Raw genomic sequence first — 20,492 nt, forward strand, 5'->3', positions numbered from 1 at the left:
GATAAAACAGTTGTTTCTGACTAATGGAGGTCCATTCATTTATAACTTCAGTATCCACGATCAACATCAATAAAATCTCCCAATATTCTTTGAGCCAGAGCAGTAGCCATTCTTGTCCCCAAAGAATTATATCTATTGAAAAGAAGACCCTGGTATTCTCGATGCTTTTTTTTTTTTTTTTTTTAGCTTTATTATGTCTGTGTCCTATCTCTTCAAAAGAATAAAAAACATTCCTTTAGTTCATAGGGAGCCATATCTTATATTACATTTATTCTTCAAAAAAAAAAAAAAACTAATAAAATAGTCTTCACATAATAGGTATTGAAACTCACTTATTAAATGAAATCCCCTCACCAGGAAGCATATCAGTTTTATATTCATGACATTTAATGAAATTGTTAAAGTTTCCTTGGGCTGTTTTAAGTGCATGATGAACCTGAAAGTTTAAAGAACTGTGTTTCCATCCCAGGTCAGCTAAACTTCTTCCTGATTTTCTTTATTTATCAAACAAGAATAAAACATTTGCCTTCACTGTGCCTTTTTTCTATGTAAAAGTATTTAATGAAGCATTTAAAATGACAGTTCTAGGTCAAGTAAGGTCGAAGATGCAAGCATCAAATTCTGACCATTTCAAATTGTATTTAAGCAATTTCCTGACACTGATGGGAAAATCCATATATGTATATATTTTTTGTAGATTTGAGAACTGAGATAGGGAATCGAAACACATTACATTATTCAAGACGAAAAACTAGCCTTAGAGAAAGCATACAATTTCATTTGGATATGTGAGTTTGGTGTGTTTGGAGGGTATTAAATCCATTATGAAAACCTTATCTTATAGATTTCCATATAACCACACAGGTTGGAACAAATTCATTGGTTTCTCACTATCTTTCTGTACCTACATATTCATTTCTCTGTGTCTAAGTCTCACTTTCTCCTTTTCTTTTACTTTTTTTTTAACTTCATTTTTGTCTCTTACTCACCTCAGCTTGTCAAATAATGAAGCGTTATGTCCTGTCATTGGCTGTAAAACCTGAGATTGTTAACTTACATGGGCCCACATTGCATAATGTTTGTCTAAATATACATAAAATGCCACCTCATACATTGGTCATTTTGACTCTACTTATATAAATAGGCAGTTGTAATTCCACAAGCAAAGTGTTAGGAAGTGTTTGATTCTACTTCTCTCCTCTCTTCTGTCCTCTTTCATACTTCCTGCCACTCATTACTGATTCCCTTTCATGGATCAGGTAGACTGACGAGTACAGGGAAGGCCAGGATGACTCCTACCAACAAGGAGCTCAGCCTAGTGAAAATGTTTCCGCTTTAAAAACATTGATTCTGATAATCATGCATATAAATAGATATATAAGGAAGAAAGAACCCATTTATTCTTTATTTGTGGTCAAAAATAACAGACTATGGATTCAGGAAGACCTGACATCAAGTAATAACTCTATCATTTACTAGCTTTGCAACCTTGAACAACTTGCTTAATCTAAGTATGTCTCAATTTTCTCATCTGAAAATAAGTTGCTGTGAGATAAGGCATTTTAAGAATTTAATATATTTCTATTAAATTATCTTCTACGTAGTAACTACCTGGTAAATGTTACAGCTATTCTTTCTTAATATTAATAAGTCTAAAGGAAGTGTCATATTTGGAAGATCTGGAACTTTGGTTTCAAGTCAAACAATAGATTCAACAGCAATTCAATGATTATTCTACTCAGTAAATACTAATTACCTACTACATGCTAAGAATATTGTTACTGGGGAGAAAGCACTGAACGAAATGTGAAACCTGTTCTCATGGAATTTTCAGCCTTGTACTGTAAGCATTTGATTTTCTCTTATGATTATATGAAAAGGAGGTGAAGAGGAAGAAGTCAAGATGATGTTTCCAACTTATGCAACTGATGGGAGTAAGAATATCTAGACACATATGATTTCAGTGTGAGGGCCAAGCTGAGTCCACCTTTCTAAATGGTCTTCTAACTGATTACTGAATATAACAGTGTGTTATTTAGCTGGTTATGGTGGGTGAGAGATGAGAGTGGGGAAGGGAGGAAGGGAACCGGGGAAGCGTGGGGTGGGGGGGGGCGAGAGAGAGAGAGAGAGAGAGAGAGACAGACAGACAGACGATGAAAAGACAGACAAGGGATAGAATGAGAACAAATATATGACAAGTTATGGGTGAAATACACAATTCAAGGAAGTAGTGTTTGGATGGCTACTCAGAACTCCTTGGATGGAGATACAGATTTCAGAGACATAAATTTGTGTTCACTGAAGCCTTTGCTACCACAGAGACACTTTTTTTTTTCCCAGAGAAAATAACAAAGAGAATAAAAAGATCCTGGGAAGCAACACTTAAGGAACAGGTGGAAGAAATGTCTGCTAACAAGACTGAGCTATAGCCTAGAAGTGGGGAGAAAAGTGGTTAAGTGATTTTACAAAAGTAAAGAGAGAAGAGAATTTCAAGGAAGAGGAATTGGACAAGACTATCAAACACCAGAGGAAAAATGAATATGAACTTCACCATTAGATAGTAATGATAAGGAAACAATCTCTGAAGGCCTAACTCTTCCCTCCGTGTTGACCTCTGATCTTAAATAATGTTGGGTGTTGCATTTATTTAGATCGTTTCACGACTGTATTAAAATTACTTGGAACATACCAAGTTCAATCCTTCTTCAGATAAATTAAATCATAAATCAAGAATCACTGATTTGGACCAGTAGGATACTAATAAGTTGGAGCAAAATATAGTGTAATAGTTAAGAGTATGAATCTGAGACAGAGCTGACTCCACAGCTGATCCCCCACTTAACTTCTGAGTGAATGAACCCAAACCTTTAACGCCACCCTTCCCCCTCGCCCCCGTGGACTCTGGAATGTGTACAGAGGCTTCTAGCTAATCTTGAAATTTCCATTACATCTTCCTCTGGGGCAAAGATGCCCTTGATGTTATCTATCTCTCAGCTCACCCTGGTGCCAGGGCCTCCCAATATCTGGCTTCTTGGTTTCCCTGACCACCCATGTATCCCTTTCCTAGCTTGTAGGTCCATCTCTAAGTAGGGATAAAAGAGGGTGGTCTCGACTCTAGGGGATGAAAGATGTGGAGACCGGACCTTCCCGCTGCTGCTCAGGACCCAACTTCAGTACATGAGTTCCCTGTTTTCATTCGTCCACAAGCTGGACTCGTCTGCCTCGTTCTTTGGTCTCTCAGCCCTTTGGGCATCTGGGGGCCATACACAGCCTTCTCATCGAACACTTAGCTCTGCTACTTCTTGGTTATTTGACTTTGGAAAAATCATTTATCCCAGAGAAGGTCCTTGTCTCTTCATTGCAAAATGGAATAATGGGAATATATAAACACTCATAACAGTAAAGCGCTTAGCAGAATGCTCAGCATATGGTAAATGCTTAATTTGTTTTGAACTATTTTCTTCTGAAAATGTCAGTCCAAATACTTAGGCTGTCATTTTATGATCAAGGAATTTAGGCAATGGAATTATCTGGGCCTCCTCCTTCTCTTTTTTGTTTAATCTTTTTGAAGTATATATATTTACAAATTGATGACTAGGTTCTATGCAAAGCACATTAGCACAGCCTCTTCCTAGCATGGATTTCAGATTGAAATAATGATAGCTAATTTGTTTAAGTACTTACTGGGCATCAGGGACTTTTCTCAGTACTTTATTATAATGATTCTACAAAAGAGGGTCTATGACTATCTTTATTTTATAGATGAGAAAGTGAGACTCGGGGAGGTTAAATAACTGGCCCAGGCATCTTCCTCAGAAGCTTAGGTTCTTAATTCTTAACCACCCTGCTCTACTGATGTGTATGTGCAAGGACTTAGGAAAACAAAACAAAACACGGTGATAAAGGTAGAAAGGGAGCATATCGCTCCACGTAAACACACATGTGCCCGGACACACTGGAAAAGAGCTCACGCTTTCCTCAGCACTTTCATGAGAAACTGAGTGCAGCAAATCTGGGTCTTCTGTCTAATGGTTTGCTATTTTGAATATTTTTATCAACTTACAAAAGTAATTTGATTGAAAGAATCAAAGTATGTATGGAACAGAAGTTGTCTTAAGGATTCTTAGTGTTTGCTGTCTGTTGAATTGAGTTAAAATATCTCAACTTCATAATCACAACTTGGTCTTCATAAACAAAATAGGCTTTTCAAGGAAGAAGGTATTCCCTCTCATACTTTTATCATACCAGTGTTAGAGATTACATTTTCAGTAGTGGGAATATTGAACATATAACTCTAAATAAAATACATGGATGAGGTTTCTTACACTTGCACTGTGATTTTGGCACACTGAAATTTTTGCTTAGATTAATTTGCATTTCTTAACATAGAGCAGATTTCCATTTTTTCTCTCAAAAAGCAAAATAAAGCTTCCTTTCAAAGTCGTAAACACATTCTATTGTTTATATTGACTATCCGATGAGAATTATTTAAATAAGAGTGGAGAATTGGGTAGTATATGACTTATTTTATCCTTTACCAAAAATACATATATTTTTTCCATCAGAACTTGTTTTTAGAAAATATATTGTTTCTTTCTCCTTAAACTTAGTATCTGTTGATTTACCCTATGCTATATATAACTGTTTATAATATAACAAAATAGTCATCATGGAAACCAATCAAAATCTACAAAAGTACTGAAATGGAACCAATAAAAATAGATCAGAACACTGAGGGGAAAATAAGAAGAAAATTAGAATGAGCCAGCTTCTATTTTAAAAAGCCTGGTAGAGTGATAGCTGAGCACATAAGATTTGAGGAAGATTTTATGTCCTTCTTTTTCCATATTTGTCAGCTCAAATGAAAATTCTGTTAGCTATTGCACTAAGAGCAATTTCCTAGAGAAAACAAGTTTTCAATTTAAATTTAAATCACATTTGAAAATTTCACATTATCTTTTCATTTTGTAAAATTCAGAAAGTAACACATTCTTAGTGTTACTAACACATAAAGTAAGAATTTGATCTGAACTATAATTTCCATGCTTATCTCTGTATCACAGAATGACTGAATTACTTTGTTAATTTAGAAAAGCACTATCCACCTCTTGTATGTAAAAAAGAAAAAAAAGGAGTGACTCTTACATATGCCTAACCCAATGGTTCAAGTTAATTAGACTACAGTGTGCACATTTTTAGTTATACAATATTTTTCATAATAATTATATGCTATGGAGACATCTATTAAAAGACTAAAGTGATCATTTAAATGCAAAATCTCTGATAGAACTCCATTATATTTTTCATACTAAATTAACATTACAGGCTTCGAATGGATCCTTTAATTAGGCATTGATGTTATCAGCAATATTTGGCAAAATAAAATCTGTCACTGTGAAATATTCATTAAGTTCAATTTCTGTCAGTCAATATTAAGTGTTTTATGAACCTTAGGATTTAAGTAAGACGCTAAAAGCGAAGTGATAAACTAAAAACCCCCAGACAAACCTTCTTTGTTTGTGTCATACGGAAATACATGGTCATTAGGTGTCTTTTGTGTTTTATAATTGCCAAACAACTGGCTTCTTTTTAGTCATTTATGCTCAGAGGCAATCCATTGAAAGGGTGTCCTAAAGCACCACAGAATGAATAAAAGGTCTGTATATTTGAAATACGCATCTTTCAGAAAGCAACACAAATGAAATGTGTGTGTATCTGTATACATCTGTAGAAGAATTCCACAGGGTCAGTGCAGCCAAGAAGAGCCAATCAGAAGGGATCGGGAAGTCAACTGAAAGTCTAGGACAGAAAACTGATGCACAAAAGGCATGAGCAGCACATGGGAGGTTAAGCGATCTCAGGCCATGCAGAGCAATACTGAAAGAAAGCTGAGGTGCTTACCAGTAATTTTCCCATTGGCTTCCAAGGGAGGCTGCCAGCTCACAATGACAGCGCGAGGCTTCCCTTCTCGAGTAATGACTGTCAAATCCTTGGGAGCAGAGGTCGGGGCTGCCAGATGAAACAGAGACAAGGCCTTGTCATTGGATGTGAAAGAAAACAGATATTTATGGGACTTCTAATCATGGTGTTGACACTCAGAATCTATCATGCAGTATATCATGCTTATTTTGCCATTTGCAATTTATTTCAAGTACTTGAATTAAATAAGCAAACACGCAAAAATACAGAAGTTAATGTTTTCTCGTGGAAGTGAAACTACTTTGAGAGGAGTGATTATAGAGAGGAGAAGAGAATATGTGTGAATATAGGGGAGAAAAATATAACTGGTATTGTCGAATGAGTGTCATATTAAAAAATGTAAGAACCATTGTAAGAACAAAGAAAGGTACACGTACGTCACGAGATCGATGGCTACATGTCTCCAAGAGACAGAATTCTGTAATGACTGCAGGATTTCCACAAATGAAAATGTCACCTAATTCTACATGTCCTTAAAAGTAAGCCCCGCCAAAATAAATTTAAACACAGGTCAAATCATCTTCTTAGGCAACATACTACGTATCTTCAAACAAGAAGGCAAACAAATATTTGAAAATAGAGGCGGCAAGGGATTTATGAAGGTCTTAGCAGCAACCTGGCATGAAATTAGATGAGATAAAACCCTGCCTTTCTTCCAGCTACTTTTCCCATCTGCTGCTGAAGGGGAGCAGAATTTGTCACCCCAAAATATGCCTCTTTGGTATAAGAATTATTTTAGGCTGAATATTTGTAAGAAGCAGCAGACACAGGTAAAACTCTGAAAGCTGAGACGTTACTCTCTGTAAGAGAAATTACGTTTATATGGGAAATCTCCCGTTAGCAGCGTGTCTTCATGCCTGGAATAGGAGGAGGATGGCAACATCTCTAGAAACTGTTACCAGTGGAGGAGAGACTTAAATCTGCATAACAAACATTCTTTACTGTGATTTGCCTGACGCCACCCATAACTGGCTCCCCATCCCCCAATATTTTCCTTTTATCTTAAGAGGAGATAGTCTCTAAAGTGGTGGCTTGGACCATTTGGGGGAATCACTCAGTTTTCCTAGGCATCTCCCATGTCTACTGGAGGTATACATGTTAGCGAACTTCTGTTTGTTTTCCTCTTGTTAATCTATCTTTTGTTATGGAGGGCTGCCTCAGCTAAAAACTTCGAAGGGTAAAGGAAAAATTATTTTTCCTCCCTTATGTTCTGCTCAACAAAAATTTAAATATACTTGTTAAAAAAGAAACCACAGGCCCAAAAGAGAGTTACCGTGATAAGACCCACATCAGCAAACACTTAATTGCTGTTCAGCCTCTCCCAGGAATGTGGTCTTTAACCAGTCAATCTAGAATTACCTGGTCAGCACTTGAGAGGTCATCTGCCTGACAGATCCCTGCTCTTCTCCAAAAAAAGATGAATCTGCCTGAAATAATCCATTCTTGGCTAGAAATTTCCTTTTTCTACCCCCTTCTGCCCATAAAAGCCTTCTATTTTTGTACAGCGCCTCAAGATGCCTTTTTATTTGCTAGACAGGCTGCCACCTGATTCATGCATCATTAAAATCATGCCAATAAGAACTTTGAATTTTACTCAGTTTTGTTTTTTTTTTTAACAGACTTCAAAGATGACACAATCTGGCCATGCCAGTCCAGTATCTTCTAGGCTTCATTTGACCTGCTTTCTTATTCCTTATGCTCTGAAATGCAGCTAGTTTTCATTCTAGGCAGCTTATAATGTGCAAAGTCTTTCATCAATAGACTTTTAAGTTACCCTTAGCTTGGCAAAGGCAATGCCAGAACATAACTAAGTTCTGTGGTTAGGTTCTAGAGGAATTTCCTGATGTCTGCACAGAGATGCTTGTATAGAACAAGTTAAGGACACCGTGGTCCTAACTCTGAACTCCTCTTCACTCTTACCATTCTCTTTGGCTCTTCTGTTGGTCATATAGCAGCGGTCCCCAACCTTTTTGGCATTAGGGACTGGTGCTCCTATGAGAATCTAATGCCTGATGATCTGAGGTGGAGCTGAGGCGGTGATGCTAGCGCTGGGAAGTGACTGCAAATACAGCCGAAGCTTTGTTAGCTCACCTGTTGCTCACCTCTTGCTATGTGGCCTGGTTCCTAACAGGCCGTGGACCAGTACCAGTCCACGGCCCAGGAGATGGGGACCATGTCATACAGTACACAGTCTGTGCATTATCAACACTCTATTTCCAGTTTCTCTCTTCCTAAATAGAATTCCAAATAGAGGAGACATCAAACATTCACATCCTTCACACTATTTTATTTCCAGTGTCCTGATTCTCAAAACCTCTATGATTCCAGGTTAATTAAAGCTGCACCTATTTGTAATATCCTGACAAGGTTCTTAATATACTTAAATTAAAAAAAAGGGAGTTGGAGGAGAAGGAAGGAGAAAAATGGAGAAGTGGAGAAGGAAAGGAAGAGGAGAAGAAGACAGGATAGGTTTTGTGCAGCTGATCCTTGAATAAAGAGAGTATATATATATATATATATGTATATACATGTATATACATATATATATATAATCAGAACAAGGACATTCATGCAAGAAAAGATATGTTATAACAAAATACCAGAGAGGCAGTGTTATCTTAAAGAAGGCTTAGTCTCATAAAGAGTTCATCATTCAAGATATTCTCTAAGCCACAGATAGAAAGTAATATATAGTCACAAACTGACTTAGAGTATTATACTAAGAATAATAAGGAATCTTCTGATTACGGAAGAAATTAAAAGATCTTTTTTTTTCTTTTAACTAGTCAGAATAGTCCGCTTTTACTTAAATGTGCTAAGATTCAAATTGATGCTTTTTTAGAAAACAGTCAAACGATGACTAGATTGCTTCACTGAATCTGTTACGGTATTCAAAAGAGATAAATGACTCTTCAACTTTAGCTAGCCAAATAATACATTAAAGAGTTGGTTATTTAAAAAAAAAAAATCTGACAATCTATTTCAGGTGTCCTGCCAGTTTTTCTTCAAGCCTTGTGAATGCTGATTAAATAGAGATTCTGGTATTGAAATCAATAGCTAAATTTTTAGCATTCTCATATGAACTGCAGGCTATTCCCTAATATCTGGAAGAGAATGTGGCCTTAACAATTCTAGAGATCCCTACTAAATCACACAGAATGTCTCTGGTCTGTGCCTCTGCAGCCTCCTGGGTTCTGCCTGCAATGCTCTTTTAGAAAGTCATCACTGACTATCCATCCTCTTCGCATGAAATATAAATAAAGAACGATAATAAATACCAGGCCCTGGAGGCTTTATGCTTTCTTTTACAGCCACGCTGCCCCTTGTCCCAGGAATACTGTGCTCCAGTTACTCCAAACCATTCATAACTGTCCCTTGAAGACATATTTTCGATACTCGCTTGTGTATTTTTGTACATGTTGTTCTTTTGGAAAGCCTTGAATTGGGTGCCTAGTGATCCATCCAGGCTCAATTATTACTTCTTTTGTGAAATCTCTCCTATTTCTCCAGACAGAATTTATACTTAAATATATTTGTTCTGATTCCAACTTGCCTAAAATTTTGCGATTATATTTCTCGTTACTTCTGGTTTTTTAAAAAATCTTTTTCTTCTGTATTCGATTCTAATTCTCTCACACATATAGGCTGTATTCTCTTTACTTTTTATACCAAGTTCCTATCTCAAGACCTGACATTACCAATGAACATTACTGGAAACTCATAATATGTCAGTTGACTGGACAAGCACTACCCTCTGGTTTGTTGGTTCTCAATTTCTTCTGTGCTTGAATTTCTTTAAGCGCATGAATGGAAGGGAACAGTTAAGATTTAGAATTTCAGCCACAGAAATTGCATTGAGCATTTGTTATGTGGACTGCCCAATATCCCATTCCTTCCTGTTTCATTTAGAGAAGGATTTGGCTTTTTCCTTCAGGAACAAGCTCTCCTCTGTGTCATGTGAGCTTCATTGCCATAGACCCACTGTCTCTTCAGCTGTGTGATTCTCTCGTCCGGGGAAGTGAAAGTTAATACAGGGAAGAAAAACACAGACAGTCAAACCATTGTGACAGCAGCACCCTGAGGGGACAATCCAATAATTCCTCATCTCTAAAGCCTGGGAGTACTGCTGGTTCCTGTCCCTTTTCCAAGATCTCGTTATTTCAGGTGTCCTTCCAGTTGTTTTTATTTTACTTAAGGATGTTATCACTTGGACAGAATGTTTTATTTCAACAATTTGCCTGCTGCCCTCGTCTTTATCATGAGCGATTTCAGCACAGGTGCATAACAATGCAGCCCCCCACCTCCCCCAGTCTTTAAGTTACTGCAGAATTAGAAGCAAACCCTAAAGTCATTTCATTCACTTCATTTCCTTCTCACAGTTATAAAACCTGCAGACACTTGTGAATTACTTCCTGCTTCTCATCATCACCCAGAGATCTCATCCACATACTATTTACACCTTTGTCCAGATCATTATCTGTTTTGACAGTCACTCTTCCTACTAACCACATTTCTAAAAGTTAATATCTTGGTCAGCAATGGGTTTCACCACTGGCGTCCCTACAAGGTTAGGCAGTTGATGAGAAATCAGTAGGGTACATTTATTAACTCGGATGTTGGTGTACATTTTAAGTTTATGAAAGGGAAAAGTGAATGAATTTGTTTGCTTTAAGAGGCAATTGATACTCTTCTTTCACTCGGGGAAGACCACATGTATTACTGATTTACATTTAACTTTTTTCATCTGATTTTAAATAAAATGGAAGAGCAGGCCTTTATTCACCTCATAGAGCATAACCCATTCAGTTTGCCTAAGAAGGCGTGAACACTGGCATCTAGGGTAGAATTCTAGGGGAAAGAGTTAATATAGGTAAACATGTAAAATAGAAGAACGGGATGTTGAAATTAAATCAGATACTCTAGAAAACTTTTTATAGGAAAAAAGTAGCCACAAAAATGTAAGAATATTCAGAGCGAACTCTCTGATTTAGCCTGAAATGAACATTAGAAATGTAAGAATATTCAGAGCGAACTCTCTGATTTAGCCTGAAATGAACATTAGAATTGTAATGCCACAAATTCGAGTAGAAAGAAAAATTCAACTTACCCAGAGAAGAATTTTATTGTCACAAGTTTTTAAAATTTGGAAATGTGGTGTAGTTTATTCCCAAATATAATATAATACATGAAACCAATCAAAATGCATGTTAAACCTTGTATTCTTCAGACATTGAATCTCTGTGAACTATAAATACCAAGTATACTGCATATCTGTTAAGGTTATAAATGCAACATTTATGATCCATAGCGAATGTGACTGGTAAAATTTATAGTGAATTGAATTTACCCTAGATTTGAAGTATTTCAAATGGCATGAAGGTTTTCCATTGTGTTTTCTTATTTCCAAAGAGTGAACATGACTGCCTGGAAACTTCTTCCCATATCCAGCTGAGATTATTTAGGACTACAGTTATAATGCAATGTATTATTTTGTATCTAATTTCTTTCCAAAAAGTAAATACCAGACATGACCATTCATCAAAGACACAAATGCTTTGGACAGAGTTCAATGCATAGATTTCTGTCCTTACTTAAATGTATTAAAAAAAAAAAAAGATTTCTAAAAGTGTAATGAACTATAAAGCATAAAATATTTTAGAAAAGGTGTAATTTAGATATTAAAATGCACTGTATTCCAACTTTCACAGACCCTGGGAAGCACCACTACCAAATATCAAAAGCAGAACTTTTGAAACCTTTCTTCACATACCTGCTTCATACGTGGTGGCGTGTGCAGTCATGCTCCACGTGCTTGACCGTCTGCTTTTTGTGACCATGACCGAGAACTCATACATTGTGTTTGGTTTGAGGCCTGTTGCTGTGTAACTCAGGGATGTTGTGTCTTCTGACTATACAAGTGGGAAATAAGCAAAGAAAAAAAATGAACTCTATCAACTTGGTAAATCAAAACATGTAAAAAAAACCCTATCAAATAAGACAATAAAAATGGAGTCTAGAGGACTAGGACACAGCACAGACTTTACTTCCTCCCTGTCAACTAGTTTACAATGGATGAATGTACATCCAAAACAGGATGGTCAAAATCAGGTGTTATGTTGTTCAAAGGGGCAACTAGCGGATACATTTTGCCAAGTGAGGCAATAACCACAGTGAGAAGACCAATTCTATATTCTTCCATCAATTCCATCTTTAAGGTTATCTGTACTGACTTTAGCTTCAACTTATTTATAATGAAAAGAGATTTTCAAGGTTTTAATGCTATACATTTTACATAGATCATCATGATTATTTTCCACTGGTAATTCATTTTTAGAGTTCTGCTTATGATTTCTGAAAAAAAGGCTTTAAAGTGCAAACCTTTAGTGATTCAAGGATCTATTTGACTTCATAAAGAAAATGAACAAAAGCAACGCTGCGTCATGTGGTTTTCTTCCTTTGTGCATATGTCACATTAAACAGTTTTAAGTATGGTCACTGGAACATTGATCAGAAAAGGAACAACAAATTGGATAAACAGTAAAACATTACATTAGTGTTAATATTATCTGTTTTCTGAATCCATTTTCTGTTTAAACAAGTTAAATATATTTTAGTAGAAAGTAAATTATCTAATTTTATTACTTACTCAAAAGATCAAAATGGTAATGAAGAAAAAACAGATTAATCTCCTAGGTTAATCCTTATTTTCCATGTGATCAGGCAAATTTAAGACTATTTATGCCTCTTATAAATATCAATTTATACTTGGCATTTAGATATTGATCTTCTAAAGTTAAAAAATTTAAAATTTACTTTTACTTTTATATTTATTATATTTATTACATATCTATTTGTAGATAATCGAGGACAGCTCCTTTAATCCACCTATGTATGACAATACCCATTTCTTCCCTGACTTCTCTAGTGTGGTATATTTTTTTCACTTTACTATCAATCCTCCTTAGGTTATAGCTATGAAAACCTTATGTCTCATTACAAAACCAAATAAATATTTAACTGTACTAATAACATTTCGATGATGTGCCCATCCATCTTATTAAAGTGATGACCTCATAAACATCTTTCAGAAGCTCTTCTTAAAAATAGCTGTAAAAATGTGTGCCTTAAATAAATGTAAATATACTTTGTAGACTCGGGAAGATGGGATCCCATCAAATAAAACAGAAAATGGGTAGCTAGTATCGCACATGCTGATGTATAGCTTCCAATCTTGCCCTCCTTTGCTCTCATTACGAATGCCTCTAAGTCTCAGAGAATAGAAATAAGGAGAGAGATGGGACCATGAGAAATGTTTCTTTGAGCATAGATACCACTGGCATCTGGGAGGCCACTAAGCAATACTGTCCTTGTTTGTACCTAGGATGACACACTTGCCTTTCACAAATTCTATGAATTCACTAAGTTTTCTCAGGAACCTCATGGAAAGTGACTGCTCATCATAAATCACTAGCCCACCGTGGCAGGCTGAGGAGTGAAAAATTATGGCTAGTTATTTTTGTGAGCATAGGATACCCAGGTACTAGGTTTCTAAGCCTCAGTTTCTTCATCCATAAAACAGAGATAACCATAGCATTAAAGTGTGAAATAAACAAAATGTAGCATCTGGCCTAGATTAAGTATTAAATAAATGTTAGCTACACTATTTCATGCATCACCTAATGTGATATATAATTTTAGATATGTGTTATATTCTGTATTGAGCTGTCAGCATCTTGAGGGCAGAGACTCAGTCTTGCATGACGATTTTTTTATCTTCTGTAATACCTGTGCTGTAATTGGTAAGCACTAGTCAATAGTCAATGAATGTATCTTGAATGGAAGTTCATATAAAACATTATGTGATTAATCACTTTAGAAGAAAATAAATTACAGAAAATTTCTCTATTTGTAAAGAGAAACCAATATGGAGTCTTGGACAATCAAAATATGCATGTCTGGATTATGGTTTGCTTTGAGACTAAAGGAAGTAGAAAAGTACTCCTGCGAGGAGAGCCTTGGATAATGCCATCAGGTCATCTGAGTTCCAGCTCTAGTTTAATGGGAAATTTTTGTCAAATTATACAGCCCACCTATCTCTTAATAAACACATCTAAATACATACGTAACTATGAACAATCTTACTTATTCGTTTTATAGCAGCTGTGAATATCCCAATCATATAGATGAGAAAAATGAGGTTGAGCAAGTGACATGACAGAACACAGCAAAGTCAACTCTTGAGCCCAGGTCATTTGACTCTATGTATGTATTTCTACCCCCTCTATCTTGTAAGTGCCCTGCCTGCCTTATCAATCTGTAGAGAAGGAGTGAGATGAAATAACAGATATGACAGTGGTTTGAAAAGTTCAAAATGCAAAACCAAAGCATTCTATTACCACTATTTGTAAAATTTAAATTTATTGTATGTCTTTCTAGTGGACCAGGTATGTTCTACATTTATCCTTGCTATTCAACTTACCCAACTCTTTCCCCAACCCTTCTTTTTCTGAGGGTGTGGATGTAGACTGTGCGTATATGAGAAGGGGGATGGAATGCCAGTGGGTGAAAGCTTTAGGTCAGGGAAGAAGATGGAGAAAAAAACAGTTAAAATATTTTTTTCTGTTCCCAAACTACGATCAATGAGAGAAGTCAGCTTGTCCTTACAGAAGATAGCTTTTGAGTCGGGTCTCATTTTACAGGTATTCTTTGTGAGACTCAGTAATTCTGTGTCTGCTGTATTAACTATTCAATTGAAATATTTTTTCTGAAGAAATTGTGGAACTCAAACTATTCTGCAGAGAACAACCATTGTCCTTCAGAACATTTCACATACTGGCAAAGTACCCATGGCCTTTCTGTGGAATGAATATATCTATAAAGTACAGCAATTATGAGCATAACATTTTTCAAAGTAGTCTTTTTAAAGTAAATTTAAAATTGTATCTGTATATAAAGCGAGACATTCTTTAATGGTCTCATATGCTTCATTGGTTGTTTATCTGATATTGTTATCTTTATAGCTCTACTGAGTCTTAAATCTAATTCTAAATCTTAAACCTTGTATCTAATAAGGAGATGGCTAGGATACTGACAACAATATCTCACATCAATGATACTATTTGGACTTGCCTGGAGAGTCTCCCAAATACCCAAGGGAGCAGGGTGGCAACATCAAAGAAAACTGTTTTTTAAATGGTCTCAACTGAAAACTGATTTATGATGAAATGTGAATTTTATGCCACTTAAAAAAGACTAGAAGCAGATCTGGCTTGGCTACATGAAGAAAAAAGGCTGACTTACAAAACTACTGGTGGGCTTTGCTTCCTCTCCAGGGTCTTTATAATCAGAAATTGCCAAGGGATATTTTCATGCCCCTGATCACCACTGACTTGAGGCTGGATTAAACAAGGTGACAGTTTTGTGAGAAGAACATTGGATAAAGTATCAGAAGATACAAATTCTCCTTGAGAGCCACCAGAGTAGAGTGGTAAAGAGATCTAAGGGGAGTCTGAAGAAGCTGCATTGCTACGGTTGAGTTACTGTTTACTTGCTTTTAGGGTACCATTTATTCTCTTGAGTTTGAAGTTACCTTCATCCCAAATTATCATCTTGTGAAGCTTTATATTTTAACTGTGTTTTATATATTATCTCACTTGAATAACTTAAGAATTCTTTGAAGTAAATCTATGGAGATGAGTGTATTACTTATTTCAAAATTATAATTAACACGTTAAGTGACAACTAAACCATGTTTAACTACCTCTCTGATCTAGCACAGTTCTAGGTGCATAGTAGCTGCTTGATAATCACTCGTTGATCTTCTCATTTTTGTCTATATTTGTGTATTGTTTGTATATACTAACACTGTGGCAGGCTTAGGAGTTAACAAAATCATCCCAGTATGTAACTGTTTGTTGGAGTTGCCGTGGCTGGTTGATAGAGATTTGAAATTAGTAAGGACACTGCCTCAAATATGTATCTCTAAGGAGTTCTTAGGGGGCCTGTGAGATGACTGAGTGATAGAACAGGAACAAAGGGCTTGTCTAAGTCACATTAGTTAAGAGAAAGAGTGCGTCGTGGATTTTCTTTACCACACGAGGGTGTTTCAAGGCAAAACGGAAGTAGATGCTAATGGCTTAGAGTGCTTTCTAAGGATGTTATAAAAATCTTCAAGTTGTGTATTCCCAGTCATATTCTCTGTAAGATGAGTCCTCTGGCAATCTAGATTTCCAATGAAAAGAAAGATATCAAAATCTAACCAGAAAATGAACACAGAGCTCTGCTATATTCAAAGGAAAATGGAGTTCCCTTGGATAGAATTATTTATCAAATTATTTGTACAAACCCAGCATCTGGTGGAATTCAAATACCATTTTACGGCTCTTGGTGTTTTTTGTTTTTTGTTTTTTGTTTTTTTTCCTTTACCTTGCCTTAGAATTGTGTCCCATGCTAATTTTAGATACTGAGTTATTAAAATGCTTTGTTTTTCCATTTAGTGTCACTACAGCAAAATGATTCATGACAGTTCAGGAAGCATTTAAAACAATGAATTAAACAAATGATAGTTCATTTAAAATTTTATACTATCAGTTAGAACTTCACCTTGTATTTTGCATTCGCAGAAAAGCTGGTCCTCCACCGGACAGTGTAAAGTCGCACTTCAGATGTTTTTTGGTTCTTAGGGACAGAGTTGTCTGCCCAGCTGACCCTCACAGCATCGTGGGTAAGAGCCACAGCCTGTACACCTACTGGTGGGAGCATGGGGGTGGAGACATCTGGGACCGAGGTGGGGAAATCATCAAGCAAAGGATAATAATCAACTGGGTCAGTGGGATCTGGGTTTAAAAACCCGCCAAATGAAACAAACAAATAAATACGTAAATAAAAGAGTTAAAAAATAAATATCAGTGGTAACACATCGAAATGAGTTAAATGCATGGCAATAATGATGGAAGGGAACATGAGAAGAACAGAAAAAAATACAATTAATTCAATCGGAAAACTCATTAGAAACAGTATTGCTATATTACAATAATAACTATTTTCTATAATTTACTCATTTCCTTGGAGTGTTTTTATCAATTTGGCTGTCACTTCTAGTTATATATTTAAAAAGGCCATTTCTTTTTGGAATGTTGCACATTGCTTCTTAAAAGATCTAGTAGAGAAAGTATTAGATTTATAACTATACAGAAAAAAATAACAAGATAAAAAAGAGTGTCTGGTCTACTTCCTCTTGCAAAGGAAATAAATGCCTATCTAATATCTGTTTTGGGGGTTTGTTTTTCTCCTACTGCAACTCAATTTGGCTTCTCTAATGCTTTCATTATTTCTTAGCTTACATCTGCATAAATAATATTCAGGTAAGAAACAAACAAAAAATAAGAGCAAAAGGCCCTGAGTTCTTCAGTAATCTGTCAGAGGCTGTGACTGCGCAAAGCCAGACTGACCAAGTCCACGGCCCACGTGGTCCACTGATACGTCTAATAACTAAGTTTCAGGTAGCACTTGGTGAAGCAGAGTTTCTCGAAGTCCTTAGACAAAGTGTAGAAGTGCCCATCTTATCCACATTTTCACAGAGACAACTACATTTTTAGTCTTTTAAGGCATTTCTATCATTTATATTTCTTGTTCTAAAATTTCAAGTTTCATGGAAAGACTTTATGTTATTTGGTAGGGACACACAATGAACTGATGAGATTCGTGCTGAGGTACATACATACTTTTGTCCATAACATCATCAGAATCTGCATAAAGATGTATATGATTTCATAAAATTCTCTAGAAAAATCCTGTACTTGTTTTTATGCTAGGGATATCAGAATCAGAAGAGCTTATTTTGTGGCCATAGAAAGAGACCAATTTTGAGCTTTTTATTTTTTACCTAAGACATTTAAATTTTTAATATTTTATCTTTAAATCATGTAATGTGTAGTCTCACTAACAAAAAACGAGATGAACTCTCAGGAGACGAGACCTACTAAAATGCAGAGTATCTGAAAGAGAATTTATATACAGAATGTATATACAGAATTTTTATTTTTAAACAGCCTGGTTCCAAGCACATCGGCTGCTGGCTGGTTTTGATGATTACTTCGCTTTGTCCACTGCATTTCAAATGCCTATCCCCTACTCATCACTCTGTTTTCCAATGAATTATTTAGCAGTTTACTGGGCTATGGTCTTTGGAGCAAAATATAAAACCCGAAAACAAAAACAACAAAAGGAAAGAAAAAAAGAGAAAGAGAGAAAGAAAAATGTGTGTTTAAAATTTAATGACAGAGCCCAGGCTTTCCATATTTCCTTTGATGTGTCTTTTTATTAAGGGCTCCTTTAAAGCCAAATGGATTTATGAAATGATGAAGGGGGAGCTGAAGGCACTGCAGCTTCCAGAAGGATTCCAATCAGTTATCAGGTTGGTGCATCAGTGGAAGGCGTTTGCCAAACTACAGTGGGTACGGCCTGGCTTACCTGTTTCTACTCTTAGCCAACTTTCCGAGAAGAATGTTATACATATGGGAGCCTCCTCCGAATTACCAACTACTTTTTGATCAACCTACATTCAAGAGCTACTCTATTTGTTGCTTCTTTGCTTAATCTAGTTTTGTCGGTAAACCTATAATGACTTTGTAGCCTTTCACAGGTACCATATATAAAGTTTTGAAAAGTAGTGATTCTACTTTAAGAAATGATAACACTGAATCCTGCTGTTTCTAGATTTTAGGACAGAATATGTTCATGACTTGTTGGGTGTTTCCTGGAACCTCAGTTCTAGAATGCATTCCTTAACTTTCAAGGAAGGCTGTTTGTTGGCATTTATCTATTGACTTATATAATTCAAAAATTTCTACCCTTGGCCAAATTTTTCTTGACTCTTTTAGGGACTTTTTTTACAGGCATGGCTTGTCATTCTATTGCCACCTCTTTTGGAGCTCCTTTGTCCAATACAATAGCCGCTAGTTACACAAACAATTTAAGTTTAAATTAATTAAAATTAAATAAAATTTAAAATTTATTTCTTCTGTTGCATAGCCAGTTTCAAGGGCTTAATGGTCCATATGAGCGTAGTGCCTAGCATATTGGACAGTATAGATATAGAGCACTTCCAACACAGCAGAATATTCTAGTGGATAGCAAGCACTGCTCTAAATACATGTATGCTACATATATTGCTAGTTATCTTTTTTCCTCAGGAGAGAAACCATTTAAGTTATTAAATAACATTCTTTTGTTGTTAAAAAACTTATTTTCAGTTTTTTTTCATACTCCTGGGTGCCTTATATATCATTGATTTCCAGTGATTATACTCAAAAACAAACAAACAAACAAAATAAAATAAAAAATAAAAATAAACAAAATATACTCTTAAACATTTTGCTAAAAAAAGAAACCTATTCACTTCCTAATAGATGTTTTGGTAAGAGGCCATGAATTTCTGGTCAATATATTTATGTTCAAAAAGAACTTTTAAAAAATAATACAATTTTACATCTGGATCGTACATCATTTACACATAGATAAAACAAATACAAACAACACACCTCATTATTCTCCTGCCTTCTTTCCTTCTCCAGGCTCAAAATGTCTTGTTCTTGCAACAGTAAGAAATAAAAGGCTTTACGGCTAAAATGAAACTCCATCCACCCATGCGACTTGGTGAAACTTGCCTCAGCTCTAACCCTGTATGTTCAGGATGAGATGGGGATCCAGCGTGTACCGACGTCTACGAGCACATGCGTGTGGGAGACGCAGAGCCCGAGGCTCATTCTGGCCTGATGTATTTACTGCCTCTAATTTTTTATTTACTGTATACTGGCCTCTTCCAAGACTGCTCATGGGAATACTCTGCATAAGCCTTCTATGTGGCACTATATGGCACATGACACATTTATGGATAGAGTTTCTCCTGGAACCTTAACCTTTGATTCCATTTACTTGTCCTTTACTCTCTGTGACATTGTTTCCACAATTCTCTACATTGTTTCCACAATTCTCTATTGTGGAAACACAAAAAAGTAAGTCTTCCACAACCAGGAAAAGAGCAGGCTTTTTCTTCTGGAAATGGTTGGGGTTTTTTTGTTTTTGTTTTTTGTTTTTTGTTTTTTTTTGTTCCTCTTCAACTCTTTATGGACTTATCTTCAATAAGAAAATCCCTTACCTAATTTCCAACTTTTGGTATCATTTCATTCCTCAGCTCCATTAGATTTAGAGTCATATCAGAAAAAAAAAAAATGTCTTATGGAACACTGGTGTTTTAGACACCACTCGAGAATGCCATATTCTGAGACTTAAAGAATGACAACAAATGCTAAAGGAAAAGGAGTTAATAACACCACAAATGGTTCTTTCTGAGAAACTCCTCTTTAATTTATCTGAACTCTACTATCTCTGCTACTACTACTTGCTGCTCAAAAGTTGACTGTTTTTTTTGTTTGTTTGTTTTTGTTTTTTGGTGGTGGTGGGGGGATCACCTAAGTGACCCTTCTTTCTGGGGTTTAGTTTTGGTGAGAATA

The 20,492-nt window shown here is 35.9% G+C and overlaps 1 protein-coding gene across 1 annotated transcript in view; it reads right to left on the reverse strand.

Moving 5' to 3' along the window:
- Positions 1-20,492, reverse strand: part of DCC (DCC netrin 1 receptor) — a 983,855-nt gene that overhangs the window by 96,477 nt on the left and 866,886 nt on the right. The window contains exons 17-19 of the mRNA XM_039841340.1: positions 16,582-16,754; positions 11,750-11,888; positions 5,902-6,009 (exon numbers count right to left, since the gene is read on the reverse strand). Of these exons, the coding sequence (XP_039697274.1) occupies positions 5,902-6,009; positions 11,750-11,888; positions 16,582-16,754 (420 nt within the window). The remainder of the gene's footprint in view (positions 1-5,901; positions 6,010-11,749; positions 11,889-16,581; positions 16,755-20,492) is intronic.

The sequence above is a fragment of the Pteropus medius genome, unplaced genomic scaffold (assembly GCF_902729225.1).
Source record: "Pteropus medius unplaced genomic scaffold, Ma_sr-lr_union100, whole genome shotgun sequence".
Lineage (NCBI taxonomy): Eukaryota > Metazoa > Chordata > Mammalia > Chiroptera > Pteropodidae > Pteropus > Pteropus medius.